The sequence below is a fragment of the Pteropus alecto genome, unplaced genomic scaffold, assembly GCF_000325575.1.
Source record: "Pteropus alecto unplaced genomic scaffold, ASM32557v1 scaffold79, whole genome shotgun sequence".
In the NCBI taxonomy this organism is placed as follows: Eukaryota; Metazoa; Chordata; class Mammalia; order Chiroptera; family Pteropodidae; genus Pteropus; species Pteropus alecto.
In genome coordinates this window covers 3,184,082-3,200,491 of record NW_006494612.1, presented here as the reverse complement: position 1 = coordinate 3,200,491, position 16,410 = coordinate 3,184,082, and the positions used below count along the sequence as shown (strand labels likewise).

The following is a 16,410-nucleotide window of genomic DNA, read 5'->3' as shown; positions in this document are numbered from 1 at the left end:
ATGTACATAAATTATTTTTACTTAAAAGTTGCAGTAAAACTAGGTTTAGTAAATTCATTGTAATTTCAGCTTGCTCTTCAAAGAAGGAAATTTTATAATGTAGAAGGAATCTTTCCGGTGTTTTATATGTGAGCTCGTTTGTGGATATCCTGTATAAGAAAGGGAGGAAGTCATGGGTAGTGCAGGTAGATGGAAGACTACAAATTGGTAGAAATTGATAAATTGATTCTAAAATATATAGAGAGATGCCATAGTCAAAAACTGTAAAGATGGCAATACTCCCCCAAAGTGATTTAGATCTAATGAAATCCTATCAAAATGACAGCTGCCTTTTTTTTTTTTTTGCATAAACTGACAAGTTGATCCTAAGATGCATATAGAATTTCAGGAGACTCAAATTGCCAGTCTTGAAAAAAGGACAAACTGGAGGACTCACATGTTTCGATTTTAAAACTTACTACAAAATCACAATTATTAAAACAATGTGGTACTGGTGTAAAGATAGATCAATGGAATAGAATTAAATATTCAGAAATAAACCCATATATCTATGAGTTATTGATTTTTGACTAGGGTAGCAAGGCCATTAAATGGGGAAAAGAATAGTCTTTTCAATCAGTGGTGCCAGGACAGCTAGATACTCACATGCAAAAAAATGACCGCTACCTCACTTCATAAATGAAAACTAACTCAGACTGGGTCAAAAACCTAAATGTAAGAGCTAACACCATAAAACCCTTAGTAGAGAACATAGGAATAAATCTTCATGATCTTGGATGTGGCAACAGATTCTTAGATATGATACCAAAAGCACAAGCAACAGAAGAAAGAAATAGATAAAATGAATTTCATCAAAATTAAAAATTTTTGTGTATCAAAGGATATCAATAAAGTATCAATAAAGTAAAAAGGCAACACATAAAACGGGAGCAAATATTTGCAAATCTTTTATAGGGTATAATATCCAAAATATGTAAAGAGTTCTTACAACTCAACAACAGAAAGACAACTCAATTAAAAAATTGGCAAAGAACTTGAGTAGACATTCAAAGAAGATATACAAATGGCCAATTAGCCTATGGAAAGTTGTTTAACATCATTAGTTAATAGGGAAATACAAATCAAAACTACAATGAGATATCACTTCACATCCACTAGAATGGCTATATAATAAAGAAAAAAAAACAGAAAGTAATAATGTTAGCAAGGATGTAGAGAAACTGAAACCTTTGTATATTGTCAGTGGGAATGTAAAATGGTACAGCTGCTATGGAAAACATTTTGGCAGTTCCTTAAAATGTTAAACATATAATTACCATATGACCCAGAAATTCCATTCCTAAGTGTATATCTAAAAGAAATGGAAATATACATTCAAACAAAAACTTGTACACAAATGTTCATAGCAGCATCAATGTTCATAACAGCCAAAAACTAGAAGCAACCCTAATGTCTATTAACTGATGAATGGAAAACAAATGTTATATAACACACAGTGGAATATCATTCAGCCATAAAAAGGAATGAAGTTCTGATAGAAGCATGATATAACATGGATAAACCTCTAAAACATCTAGCTAAGTGAAAGAATCCAGACACAAAAGGTCACATCTTATATGACTGCATTTATGTCATGTCCAGAAGAGGCAAATTCGCAGAGACAGAAAGCAGAATAGTGGTTGCTAGGGCCTGGAGGGAGGAGGGAATAGGGAAGGACAGCTTAGGGGCATGGGTTTATTTTTGGTTTGAGGAAAATGTTCTGGAATTAGACAGTGGTGATGGTTTCAAAACACTGAATGTACTAAGAGCCACTCAATTGTACACTTTAAAATTGTTAAAACAGTGAATTTTATGTTGTGTAAATTTTACCTCAACAAAATTAAAAAAAACAACAACAACAAAAAATGAGCAATGGTCTGAGCCTTCAAGAATAGGACAGCACCTAGTGGCTGCTCCCATTGTGGTTGAATATTTAACTGGCTGGCTCCTGGGGGTAGGGCCTGGATTAAATATATCTCAATATGAAGGAAGAGGCCCTTTCCCAAATATGGGGCTAGTGAGCATACTCAGAGGCTCTTGCTTTCTAGGAGGGAGAATTTGGGTGCTGTACCTCATATGAGGCCTTTTGAGGATCCACATAGTGCTGGAATTTCCCATTCATCTGCTCACTGAATTAGGGGATAGGGGAGAGGACTCTTAAGAGATACATATGTTAACTTTTTTTTAATTCACCATTAGATACTGTTGTGGTCTGAATAGTTGCCCTCCACAATTCATATTTTGAAGTTTTAATGCCTAAATGTGATTGTTTTAGGAAGTGGGACCTTTGAGAGATGATTAGGTCATAAGGGCAGAGTCTTCATGAATGAGATTAATGCCCTTTTTAAAAGAGGTGCAGTAGAGCTCCCTAACCCTTCTACCATGTGAAGACACAAAGAGAAGTCCCTGGCTATGAACCAGGAAGAGGACTTTCTATAGAAAGCAGCCATGCTGGTGCCTTGATCTGGGACTTCCAGTCTTTAGAACTGTGAGAAATATATTTCTGTTGTTTATAAGCCACACAGTCTGTGGAATTTTGTTATAGCAGCCCCAAAAGACTAAGATCTAATCCAGAGACCGTTGTTCAATATGAATTAATAAATAAGTAAATGGAAGAAAGGAAAAGAGCGAGGGAAGGTAGAAGGGGATGAGAAATATTTTACCTTGCTGGATAGTGTGTAAATTGATATAACCACTTAGGAAAGTCATTTGACATCATCTGCTAAATCTGAATAGAAATTGCCCTATAGCAACCCAACAATTCTGCTCTCAAAAATATATTGTGTAGATATACATGCATGTTCACCAAAAGATATGTATCAGAATTACAGATATTATCCCCCAACTGGAAACAACTTGACGTCTATCAACAGTACAATGGATAAGTAAATTGTGATATATAGTCTTACACTGGAATATTATACAGTCATGAAAACAAACTGTAGTTGCATACAATGAGGTAGATGAATCTCACAAGCAGAATGTTAGTGAAAGACATTAGATACAAAAGTAGACTATAACCTTGAATGACACTCAAGAATAGATGAAACTAAACAATAGTGTTTAAGGATACCTACCTAGGAAGTAAAACTTTTTTTCTTTTAAAGGTTATATTAAAAGCTCCGTAGTTATTACTTCTAAGGGATTGAGGGGGTTTTGATTGGGAGGGGGAAAGTAAGGCTCAGTGGCATGGATAGTGATCTAGTTCTTAATCTTGAATGATACAATAGTATATGTAATAATTTGGTAAGCTGTACGTTTATATTCCAGGTACTTTTTTCTGTGTGTTGTATTTTACAACAAACATATTTTAATAAAAACATTGAGTAATAAGAAAGTATCAAGGTTAAATCCCATGCAAAGTTGTTATAAGAAAAATGAATAGAGTACAGTAATATCTATAATGAAAACATGTCAGAAAAATGTACCCACAAAGCATCAAATAACCTGTAATTTCAAAATAAGCAAAAAAAATACCATTAAAGACATGAAAGAACAAAATAAGTTGAAATTGGAAAAACTCAGAAAAAAATAAAAATAAATGAAAAAATCATTTAGCAATGATAATAATAATACTCCCTAAATAGAAATAGAATGTGTAAACAGGAAAAATTTAAATTATAGAAGAAACTTAAAAACATCAAGAGAAAGTGTCGAATATTGAAGACAGGAAAGATTTTGATATATGGATAATAGGAGTCTCTGAAGAAGAAAACCGAAACAAGGGGCTAGAACAAATGCTAAAATCTATAATTCAAGAAACTTTCCTACTATCTTGAAATTAAATGATTTTCAACTACATATTAAATGATCATAGCACTTATCAAACTCAGAACATGGACTTAAAAAGCAATATTAAGGAAAACTCTAATAAAATTATTGGCCTTAAAAAAAATCCTTGGGACATCTAAAAAAAAAGAACATATATCTTAGAAGAGAAGTAAAATTAGATTATCATCAGACTTTTTGACAGCAATGCTTTAATGCCAGGGGAAAGATAATGTCTTAACACATCTAAGACACTTGCAGAAGAGTATGCTAAGAATTTTATATACGGCCAAACTGGCCTTCATGTATAAAGGACACATACAAACTTAATTACATGCAAGAATGTGGGCAATCTGTTCTTCTGATCCCTCTCTGAGAAATCGACTAGAGAATGAGCTTTTGACAACTTAAATGACTAGAGAGACATCGAATTAAGGACTGGTGGTAATTGGTAAAAGTAGTTATCTGTAGAACTAAAACTAAATGAGGGCTTAGAGGGAGTATAGTGTGTAGCAGCCATATGCTCTAACAAGATAAATATAGCATAACTTTTTTATAAAGGGGAAAATAGAGCATATATTAAAATTATTTTAATGCTTTCATTAATCATATTGATAGTGATATTGGTATTATTGTTCAGAGACTATTATGTGTGTAATGTACAATAAAATAAATGAGTATTTACGGCATATTTTAATTCTGTCAGCCTCTGTATCTTTGATAACCAGAATTTTAGGTGTGGAAGAAAAGAGATACAGATATAACAGAAAAGAGGTTACGTAAAAGCTTTGTAGTCTTGAATTTGAATTGGAAGTGTCAATATGAACTCAAGAGGTATTTTGTGTACATGTGTATGTACAGCTATCTCTTGAAATATCACTGCTAACTAAAAATGCAGAGCTTCTTGGAGAAATGGTAGGTTCCAGATCTAGGGCACCAAATGTAAAGAATGAGCCTGGAATATATTAGACAGCAAGGAAACTCTCAAAGATTAGTTGAGTCATGTCAAAAAGACTCGGGAGTCAACTTGAAGAAACTCCCAAATATATGACAGTTTGAGCTTCAGTTATTCAGTAGATTGATACCCTTCAAATATATTTGAATCCATGAGTTCATGATTATATATTTTTATTTATTTTACATTTTGAGATCTAATGTATCAAACCAGTATAAAGTTTTACAATTTAGTAATTCTGGATTCCAAGTCATTAAGATAAAAATGGAAATGAGAAGTTTACTTAAGAAAATTAATTTTCTTCTTTTACTTCTAAGTCTTCATCCTCCTCCTCCTCATCTGCTTGTTGATCCTTTCTTAGTTGACAATGGATACTGTCCTGTCCTAGATACACACTTAGCTGACAGTGATCTCTGAAGAATAGATTTTGAATTTGTGCTTAATAGTGTCTAAACTAGATGAATAATCTGGTGGATACACAGATTTTCAGAAGATCTCTAAATCTTCAATCTTTTCTATAGTTTGGTAGGCAGCAGTGTAGACTTACCATGAGATAGCATTTCAATATTGATTAATTCCGAAGAGATAGTTTTTATGTCCTTTATTTTCTGCTTTTAAAAATTGCCAGTAGTTTCCTCCAGATGACAAGTTTGGGTAGTGTCCATTGTAGCTCTCTGTAATTTGTTACTGCCTCTGAAATAGCATGTGGATCAGAAGAGTTTCACTGATGTGTTCTTCTGAGTTAACTGTTTATAGCCTCTCAATTCCTTGCTTTTAGTGTTGCTTTGAGGTCATCTTGTTTCATTTTTACAATGGTTCCATAAGCTTTCAGTGGTTCAACAACTTTGGCTTCAAGTCTTCCAACTTCTGCTTGTTGATAATCCTGAAGTTTGGCAAACTCATCAGCAAAGTTTTTCAGACCCTACTTTAAACTTGGAGTCTCTGTGATTTCATTCACCAGGACATCTACTTTATCTCGCAGTCTGGCAGTTTTCCATACTTAAACAGCAAAGATTAGGCACAGCTCTCACAAATGCTTCTCTGCGTTTGTTACAGCATCTTGCAGTTGTTTGCTTTGAGCATCCCGGTTTTCCAAGCTGCGCCTCAACATCTTGCCTCATGCACTGCTGGGACCCTGGACTAGGGCCCAACAATGGGGGGCTCCAAGACATGGCCAAGAGCCCATCCCACCCAAGATGATATATATTTTTAAAGAGTGGTCACTTTTAGAAGATAGTGGGGAACTGACTCATAAACTGATTAAGGGAAACAATTATTTGTCTTGCCTTTATTATATGAACTAAACAAAAGTGTTTCTTTATAAAACTATTCCAACAACTAAATAAAAAGAGATAGAACATTATTCCCTTGAAACCACCTGCTAAGACAATAAAAAGAGCAACAGCCAGACATGATGTGCCTATCATTTTGCCAGACACTTATCCATATTCTTGCTAAAGGGATTGAAACAGAAAATACAGAGGACAGAACAGCATGTGGAACTGCTCCCTGAGTGTACAATAAGAAATTCCACACTGTGGCAGGTTAATGGCCCAGATTCTTTCATAGATAAATTATAAGAAAGTTAAGGCATAAAAGAGGAACCTATAGTTTGAAAACAGACTTAAAAGAAGACATCATATTTAAAAAATGCACAAGACTGAACTATGGTGTCTAGGGAATACATAATTGGGTGACAAAACATTTTAAAATGTAAGGCGGTGATTACTATAAATGTAAGGAAGTGATGATTTTTGGAGGGAGGGAGGAGCTTGTGTTGGGCCAGTGCACATGGAAAAGCTTTTGGAATGGCTGTAGACTTTCCGTCTCTGAGTTGTGTCTGCCTTCTTTTTTAAAAAGGTAAAGCTGTTTTTAAAACCATTTAGTGGCCTTCAGAGATACTAGATCTAAGTGGGAGAGGAAAAACAAGAAATTTGGAAAAAAATTTATTGAACTGTTTCAACCTGTGACAAATTCTTCCTGAGGATTTAATACTATTTAAAGAAAACACATATTAAATGTAGGCACTTAGAACATAATTTTCCTTTTTTCTCAAGAGTTTTTTAATATTAGATGCTGGATAAAAAAAGAATATATTAAAAACAATATATATATTAGATACCAGATATTCATCTTGGATTATATTCTTCATATTTGAATTTGGTTTGGGACTTGCTGTTTAAATCAACATGTCATTATACTCAAGTGTCTCTGTTTGCATCTCATAAACATCGTAAATTATACGTGGTATGACTCTTAAATATTTTAATTCCCTTCAGATTTCCAGAGCATATAAACCCTTGGCCAATATTAATCTTAAAAATGAGAATGATTTTAAAATCCTTTATTTTTTGTGTTTAACAGCTATTTTCTTAGCACCTATGTGTGCCACTGAGTGGTGATTTAGTAGTGAACAAAACAAACACAGATCTCTTATATACTGGGGAACCTTTGCAACTTAAGGAGGGAAGCTCAGGACACTGATACTCAGGCAGGATGAAGAAAACAGCCAATCTCTTATGATCTATAACTATCAGTACAAAAGTTTCTCAATGAACTTCAAGTAATTCTTCTCAAATAGGTTGATAATGCTTCCCTTTTAATTCTATAAAATTGTTATTATAGAAATAATTATAGCAATTAGAGCAGGATGCTTTCTGGATACTTAATCCTGAGTAACGTTACAATTTAGATTTTTAAGACTATTTATTCCTTATTATTTTAAAATATAAGGCATCTGCTTTTTAAATCTTGGAGACTATTTATTTTGTTGTTTTTAGTCCAAAGGTAATCCGTGTTTAAAAATAAAATGTCCATATTTTCTTCCCTTTTTAAAAGCACCTTTTCATTTATTACCTAGTACTGATAACTAGTTGCTTTGAAACAAGCAATCTGACTGAAGACTGTACTAATACTGGAGATGCAGATGAAGAGATGTTGCATTTTTATGTTCTAGACACCTGTAAAATTGTCATTTTTCCAAAAACTTCTTTTGTTTGTTTTTGGCCATTTACCTTTGTCATCACTGAGAGCAGTAAACTTGAGGCTATCATCTCCTGTCTTTTCTGATACCGGCGAGGCATCAAGCCCTTCTCTAATTGTATTGGTTATAACTTCATGACAGCAAGGCGACCAGCTGCCTCTTCCAGGGAAAATGAGATCTATTTCTTAGAGTTATCTTAGTGAACAAAAGTTTAATCATTTTTACTAGTCTCTGACAGATGGCTTCCTGTAGTTCTTAAGGCGAAGCACTTAGAGTTCTCTAGACATTAAGTTGATATATGTACACATGGTGCCAATTATTTTTAAATGCAGTCAGTTTTCTACTTTCCTGTCCCTTTTTTATTTTCATTTTTTGGCAGGTAATGAAAGCATGGGATGCTCATGTGACAGCAGTTTGCTCTCAGGATGCCAGTGAACTTGTAAGGAAGCTTGGGGCAGATGATATAATTGATTACAAATCTGGAAATGTGGAAGAGCAGTTGAAATCTTTAAAACGGTATGTATTAAAACAGTTTTCACATTGAGAAGGTGGGAACAGGAACAGTTGATAATGCAAACCTGAGATGGTTTGGTGGCCTTACAGTCATATCAGAATCTTAGAGAAGAATCTGTGAAAACACTTCATGTCATTAGAAAGTCATTTATGTTGGCTTCTGTTTTAATTCCAGATGTTAACACAGCACAGTAGCATAATGTGGTATGTACTAAAAAAAATATTTTGCTTACATGGTCTTTTGCTAATTTTTATTTTAACTTTTATTGCATGGTTGTAAGATATCTGAAGGCAAAATTGGAAGTTTGTTCCCTTCAGTGGCATCTGCCAACACAGGAAGAATATAGAGCATTGCATGAGAATATATGATTAGCATTAAACATGCTTTTAGTGTTTTGGCTTAATATGGGCTTCAGAGAAACAGTGGCACCGTAAATATGGTAATGGGAGCAGTGTGACTGTTTTCGGTGCATCTATGCCAGGCAGTGGTTTGGCCTAATACACCAGACAGGAGCAGATTCAAGAGTGCTGTCTGATCCCTGCTGATCCTGACTGTGGCCCAACCAGAAATAGAGGGGGTGCTTATTAATCGGTCTTCATCTGGCTAAGTCAAAGCTGAAACTGAAAACATAACTGAGGAGTATTTGGAAGGCTGTTTTGCTGCTGCTTTTTCAAAGGTTTTTCTTTTTTTTTTTTTCTTTTGGTCAGTTTTCAGAAGCCAATCATTCTTGCCTACTTTGTGTAGAGGTATATTTTCATGGGTTAAAAAAAAAAAGAAAAAAGAAGGGGCCCCTATTCGACTGCCTAGTCTTTTGAGCCAGCACCCCCAACTCCTAAAAGTAGTATGGTGGTATACCCCAGAGCAGCCAGCTGACTGGTGATTCCTTCAACTGTTCACAAAGCATCTACTCTTGCCAGACAGTGTTCTAAACACAGGGTGCAGATCAGTGGTGAACAAGACAGATTCCCTTTTCATGGGGCTTATATTCTAGTCAAGAAGGTGTCAGTGGCTAGTGCTCTCAAGAACACCGTGATGCAGGAAAAGGAAAACAAATGATTGAGGAGGAGTCTGTTTTAGATGGGGTGGTTTAAAAATGCCTCTGAGGCATTGGTCTTGCTCTTTTTGCTTGCTCTTTTCCATTAGGGGAACCTCACTGGGTTACAAATGCAGGCCATTACTTTTTTTTTTGACAGCTTTAGTTAAAATTGATCTTTGTAACATCTGCCTAGAGTTTGGCACCTAAATCCACTTAGAATAAGTTTGTTGCTCCTTCTAAGTCACAGCTTTTAGATTTGAATCTTAGAATTTTACAGCAAGAAAGGCCTTTGAAATCTTCCATCCAACTCTATCATGTTATAGTAGAGAAAATCAGGGGCTGAGGATTTATGAGCTTTTGCATGCTCAAGGTCATGCCACTTAATCATTGGTGGGAGAGCTGGGTCTACAACCTGGTCTCCAGCCTTTTCCACACAGTGCCTGTTCTATAATACCAGGTTGCCTTTGTTATTTAAAATAAATATCATATTTGTTTATTTAAAATTTGGGAAGGAAGTAGAAACTTAAAAGCAGAAACTATAGAAACTTAAATTCATAAAAAGAATTTTCTATTTTCTGATGAGAATAGTCTTCTAGTAAGGTCATTCTCCTGCACTCATATTCTTCAATTTTTATTTGCCCTTCTTTTAGTTTTAGTCCCTTGAAAGACTCAAGATCCACAAAGTTGGTCAAAGCTGGTTTTAGAAGCTTCAGCATTTGACTTCATCCAGATGAATTTAGAAGAGAAAAAGAATTTACCACAAAGGAATTTATTTATTAATTTGCTTAATTAATAAGCATGCATTTTCTAAATAAATCTTTGTTTCCAAGTGTTTAAAAGTGTTTACAAGCTTTTTTGGGTTTTATCCCCTTTAAGTAGAATGTAGTGATTATAGCGGTTTTTGATTAGATTTTAAGGAGTTGAATATCTGTCAGTTCCAGTGGATTCTATTATGACTGGATTTTCTTGGCACGTTAGAGCAGAATCAAAGACTGAGACCAGGTTGTTGACTTTTCTTTATACATTGTCCTGATGCCGTGCATGAAACCAAAAAAGAAAATTCCAGAAGGTGAAGAGGATGCTTCTACAAGCAGTTCTGACTATGGAGAGAATAAAAGCAAATTATTCTTGTCGGTGAAAACCTTACATACTTGTCTTTCAACCTCAGTATTTCTGGGCACTAAAGAATACTTCGACTTATATTGGATGGATACTTTGCAGTTTTCTATTAAGCTTGAGTCAGGGTTTCTAAACCTTGGCAACCTTAGTTTCTCAACTGTTGACATTTTGGCTGGATAATTTTTTGTTGTGAGGAGCTGTTCTATGCATTGTAGGCTGTTTATCATCATCCCTGGCCTGTCGATGCTAGTAGCCTCTTCTCACCACTTTCCGTAATTGTGACAACTGGAAATGTCTCTAGACGTTGCCTAATATGTCCCCCGCAGGGCTGTACTCACCCTCAGTTAAGAACCACTTGTTTAAGTCATTCTTAAAGTATTAGAAAATAATATGATTTTATGACAAAAAGCATCAGTTGCACTTTACTTACCTTGGAGAAAAGCCAGAGATCCAGTAAGTGGGTAGGCCCCTTTCTCCTTTGTCAAAGTAGCCATCCCTCTGCTGGATGGCGCAGAGCAACTTAGTTTGTGAGCTGTCACTGAAATTTGATGGGCGTGAAGGGGGTTGGAGCCCTGGGTAAAGACTAACAAGAATGTCTTGATTTGTTTCTTTCTTCCCAGGTTTGATTTCATTCTTGATAATGTTGGTGGATCCACCGAAACATGGGCTCTAAATTTTCTCAAGAAATGGTCAGGAGCCACATATGTGACTTTGGTGACTCCTTTCCTCCTGAACGTGGACCGATTGGGCATAGCAGACGGCATGTTACAGACAGGTGTCACTGTGGGTTCTAAGACATTAAAGGTAGGGAGGAGAGTCTTGGTGAGAACCAGTAGGTGCCTCATGCTTCTGGAAGTTGGTTTCCACCTAGCCAGTTTCTTTTATCTTGGAGTCAGCATAGCATAGTGGCTACAAGCATGGGCTCTAGAGTCACACACTGACTGGGTTCAAATTCTGGCCTTCACTTAGTAGCTGTGTGACCCCGTGCAAGTCACTTAATATCTCTAAGCCCCAATTCTGCACTATAAAATGAGGCTAATAAGATACCTGCTCTACTGCATGGCATGAGGATTAAATGAGATAATCCATGTGAAGAACTTGGCATGATGCCGAGTACATAAAAGGCTCTTATTAAATGTTAGCCTTCATTATTAGCATATGATACACCTGATTTTTTTTTGCCTATACCTGATGGTCCTCTTTCTGTCTTCACCAGTCTTAATACATGTAGTCTCTTGTATAGGAAAGTGGAAACTTTAGGAAGTCAGTGTGCAGCTGATTTTATGGTTGTAGGATTGGGATATGCCAGTGATACCCAGACTGGGGCTTTCAGACCTTTAGAAGTCTATGGACATTTTTTGAATTTCAAAAGCCTGAAGGAAACTGCATTCTTACTTTAGTGAGGCTACAAAGACTAATAGAACCATTATGCCTTTTCTGGAATTGTATCAACTTGTCAGAATACTTCATATCCCATGTGAATCAGAAACTAGCCATTGATGGCATTCTGAGAGTTTCCGAGACTTGATCATTGAGCCTGACTGTTAGCAAGGCCACCGTTACCAGGGCTATAAGGAGTTCTGTCACCCACCTGAACACATCCAGTGTCTGGTGGGCCTTTGAGACTAGCATAGATCAGCCTTAGTTACAGGATTGATAGCAGAGCTTGAGAGTCTGCTCTCTACTTAACATGATAGCCTATTGTCATCACAATGGTGACAGAGGCTTATATAGTTTCAAGTTATACACTGGTGGTAATTACAGATCATTAGTTTAAAAATCTGAATTAGTGTTGGAATGGAATGGAATGCACAAAAATGAAGATAGATTCTGTTTTTTTGTTTGTTTGTTTTTTTGTGTTTTTGTTTTTGTTTTTAATTAGACAAAATACTTTAGTCTCAGGAAAAAAGCAGTAGAAGGTTCCTCTGTGGCACAAAGGTTGTGAGTCACTGTGTTCAGCCAGCCCACACTGACCCATATTTGTGAAATGAATGGCTTGATAATTATCTGTAGCTTCTTCTTTTTTCTAGAAGTTAGTTTGGGACCTTTTAGGGGTGAAATTTAGGGCTTTGGTCTCTCAAATCCTGTGTACTAACTGAATACTTAGAGAGCCACGATAGAGGAGACCACTACTCAATTCTTAGGAACCACATATAGGTAATAGAGATGAACAAACCAGCACTGTACTCTGGGGTTCTTTATTTGATTCAGGTGGCAGCCAGAAACTGTGCAGAGTGCTTTGTGGTAGAGAAAGGGATCTTAACTGTCCTTTATCTCTTCTTTCCCTTTTCACAAAATCCAGGGCTTTCCAAGTACTTTAAAATATAATTTTAAGTTTTCTATAAGATTTTAGAGTTTGTACTCCAGTGAAACCTCTTACATGTTAACTTGCAGAGTTGTCCTCTGAGAGTAAAATGGGCATAGCTCTCTTCATTTACCTTTCCCCTTGCTTGAAAGGTGATAGTGGTAATCTCATGTGGAAACCTTTTAAGTAGTTTCTGATGTCTTTCTGAGACTGTGCACAGTTAAAGCTTTATTGTAATGCTTCAGGCTCTCTTGCCTGCTTTGGTTTACTCTCTCTTGTAATGGCCTGGAAAAAATACACAGACCCCATGGAGCAGAATATAAAAATTCTGCTGTTGCTGACCCAAAGTTTTACTTTACAGGGCAACCTGCTATAAAGAATTATAGATGTGGCAGTTGTGACTATTTCTGTTCCTTCTTTAAAACCCTAAACATTCTTAGAATGTTTTAATTATAGTCTATAAGGCCAGACCTTAGCGGGAAGAACGTGAACAAGTCTTCCGTGATTATAATTAACTGGGCCCCCTGTAAGCTCGGGGCCTAGTTAATTATACCAGCGCTTCTGGTACCTAGCTACATAAGCCTTCAAACAGAATTTTTTTTTTTTTAAGTATGTTACCTAGACCAGTGTTTCCCATCCTCTTTCATGCTCGAACACTCATTGAAAATGATAGTATTTGAAGAGCATTTTGAGACTGCTCTGGGCCAAGAGCAAACTACCTGGAGACTCTGCCAGTGCAGGTTCTACCTAGCTACCCCAAAGACTGATGGGAATCCACGTCTCATCACATCTCTTCTGGGGTAAGCTTAGCTTTGTTTGCATCTCTGGTCCTGGGATAATTATTACTGGTGCCTCCTTTAATTCTCACAGTTGTTCCAGGTTAGACTGAACTATATGGTCACTCAACCAAACAGTAAGCTATTCCTGGTACACCCGTTGCAAAGCTCTGCCTAGACAACAGCTTGATATTGTCTTTCTTTCCACAGTCTTAAACTCTAATTTGATATTACCCCAATCTTTTCTCAATAAGCTTTCCTCAATAAATAAAAATTTATTGAATATTTTCTATGTATCAGGCACTTTACATACATTCTCATTTAATTCTTCCAACAACCCTGTGCGCTAGGTGGTAGTTTCATTGTTCTGCAGGCCAAGAAACAGGCTGAAAGAAATAGCTTGACCTAAATGACACAACTGTTAAGTGCCTTAGCTGGAGTAGCAGGGGCGTTCCGTTGTACTTGCCAGCTTCATGCCATGGTAGTAGCTTATATTATGCTAAGGGACTGTGAGGCAGATAGTGAGCTCGGGGAAAAGAAATCTGAGCTCTCCCAGTAGTTGTGGGCAGGTGCGGGGAGGGAGGCAGCACGGCGCTGGCTGACTTCGTACTACCTCTGGATAGTTCACATCTGATGAAGTGTAGTTGGGCAGGCCCCTGAGGTATCATGGAGAACCTCAGCTCACTTGTTATTTTGATCATGGCCTACCCTACCTCTGACATAAAGAGTAACAATTAAAAGCGAGTATGCTAGTAGAGTGGTCATGAGTCCTCTTAGTGTAGGATTTTTGTTTATCTTCACCTGGGGATATTTTGTCCCATAATAGATTAGATGGCTTGGGACTTGCTATAACTGTAGGGGACGACTCAGCTACAATGCATAAGAAACTTTATACTTTGTTTTGCCTTTAAAGCTGGCTTTTTACTCTCAGAGCCAGTAAAAGTTTGTGGTTGGATTTCTTATCTAAAATCATATATTGCCTTATTGCCTCCAAAGAAATCTTGAATTAAGTGAAAAGCTCTTTTCTGGTGCCTCTGGGCTTTATTCAAACCTTAGGAGGTAAAGCCTAGAGTTCTCAGCCTAATTTCTCATAGTAAAGAAATTGAGTGTATATGACTACTGAGACTGTCATTTTAAGGAGAGCTTTCCTGTGCTTACTTGCTTATCTGTCACAGCTTAGTGAGGAAGCCTAAGTTCACATGGATATTTCTTTGTTCACTTATTTATTAAACATTTATGGAGCATCCGCTATCTGTCAGTCACTGTGTTAAGGTGCTGGACATCCAGCTCATTGCGTCAGCATGAAATGAGAACTCAGTTTGTCTATCTTAGTCATCCAGAAAGTACTTTTCCTTTAATTTGTTTTTAGCCAAATTTTATCCTTTCCTGTATTTGACATGTCTTTTTTCTTTTTTCTTTTCCCCCTTTTTAGCATTTCTGGCAAGGAGTCCATTATCGCTGGGCCTTTTTCATGCCCAGTGGTCCATATCTAGATGATATTGCAAAACTGGTGGATGCAGGAAAGGTATGTGCAACTCCTTGTATTGCTAGAGTGTTCCTTATAATCTTGGTGACCTGCCCACCAAGCCTAGTCCATGGGAACTCTCCAGAGGTAGGCTTGACCAACATACATGCTTCCTTACACAGCAGCATGTTTAAGTTAGTTTCAGTGCTACAATTTTGGTTTTATCTCCATGGGACTCATAGGCACAAACTGCTAAATCTGAAAAAGAGCGTACACTGTCTAGTCCAATCCCATTGGTTTATAGATGAAGAGGCTGGCCCAGAGAGGTTATATGATTTTCCCAAGGACACTTGGTTAGTGATTAGCAGAGCTGGGATCTATAGCTGGGCTACTAATATTTTGGTGATGGTCTCGAGAAGAAGGGACCATGAAGGTAGTCTGCACAAAGTGGGGTATAACTTATGAGTTTATAATAGAACTGCTTCTGGAGCTTCTTTATTCTGGGTGTGAGGCTGCTCTGGAGGTGAGCAGATTTGCAGATGAGCAAGGAGAACAAACATTGTGGAATCTAAATCCCAAGAGGACCGGACTAGAAGTCAGGTCTCCAGAAATCCTCTTCCCAGGCTGCTGTAATAACATTGTGGGCAAATAAGTGGTTTGCCTGAGAGGGTCAATGAGTAGGACGTGGGTAAGGATGGATAGAGATTGTGTAGAGACAGCTGGTTGGTTTTCTGACTACTCATGTCTGTCCTACAGTGACCTTTGTGGAGAAGGACTGCTCCTTATAGTCTGATCATTTCCTTTTGTTTGTCAAAAGGCCTTTCAGTGATGCTGGGGTTGAAAGGCTCCTCATCTACTGCCCACTTATTTGGGTTCTTACATTGTCTTAATAGCCTTGACATTCCATCTCAGGAGGAATAACCCAGAAGACAAACTCATATACTGGTGCTGATATTTAGGACTTTATTGAGAGATTATATGGAATTATAGGATAGAGAACCTTATATACCTTAGAATGTATATAGATGAGATTTTATAGATGAGAAGACTGGCTCAAAGATAACGAGACATGCTCAAATTTGCAGTAGCGGAACCAGAACTTCCATTTCCTGACTCCCAGCCTCGTGCTTTTCCCTCTTCTGTATTTTTCCCTCTCCACCATTCAGCTGCATTCTTTGTGCTTGAGACTCATCTGGGACTTCAGCTTAAGTTGTCATTTTACAGCGGGCAGGGAAAGGGATTGGAGCTGGGCCCACATTACCACCACATGATCCATGCAAAACCACTTGAAAAAGAACCCTTTGCGATGGGCTTTCTTTTGCTGGCACCTGTCCCCTGCTGGCTCATTTCATTTTTCCATTGCAGTTTTGGAATGGAACATTTTTAGGACCTACTGACTGCTTTTAGTGTAGTTTTGTTTTTTGGTTTTTTTTTTCCTATCAGCCAAGGG

The 16,410-nt window shown here is 37.0% G+C and overlaps 1 protein-coding gene and 1 pseudogene across 3 annotated transcripts in view; one reads left to right on the top strand and one right to left on the bottom strand.

Annotated features, from left to right (window-relative positions):
* RTN4IP1 (reticulon 4 interacting protein 1) overlaps nucleotides 1-16,410 on the top strand; it is a 46,197-nt gene that overhangs the window by 21,130 nt on the left and 8,657 nt on the right. For 2 of the 3 annotated variants that reach the window (XM_006926045.3, XM_025042407.1), the window contains exons 6-8: nucleotides 8,125-8,261; nucleotides 11,035-11,218; nucleotides 14,928-15,020. In XM_006926045.3, coding sequence (XP_006926107.1) covers nucleotides 8,125-8,261; nucleotides 11,035-11,218; nucleotides 14,928-15,020 — 414 coding nt within the window. The remainder of the gene's footprint in view (nucleotides 1-8,124; nucleotides 8,262-11,034; nucleotides 11,219-14,927; nucleotides 15,021-16,410) is intronic. The other variant, XM_015600102.2, reaches the window with a different exon arrangement.
* Nucleotides 3,570-7,061, bottom strand: LOC112474297 (annotated as a pseudogene).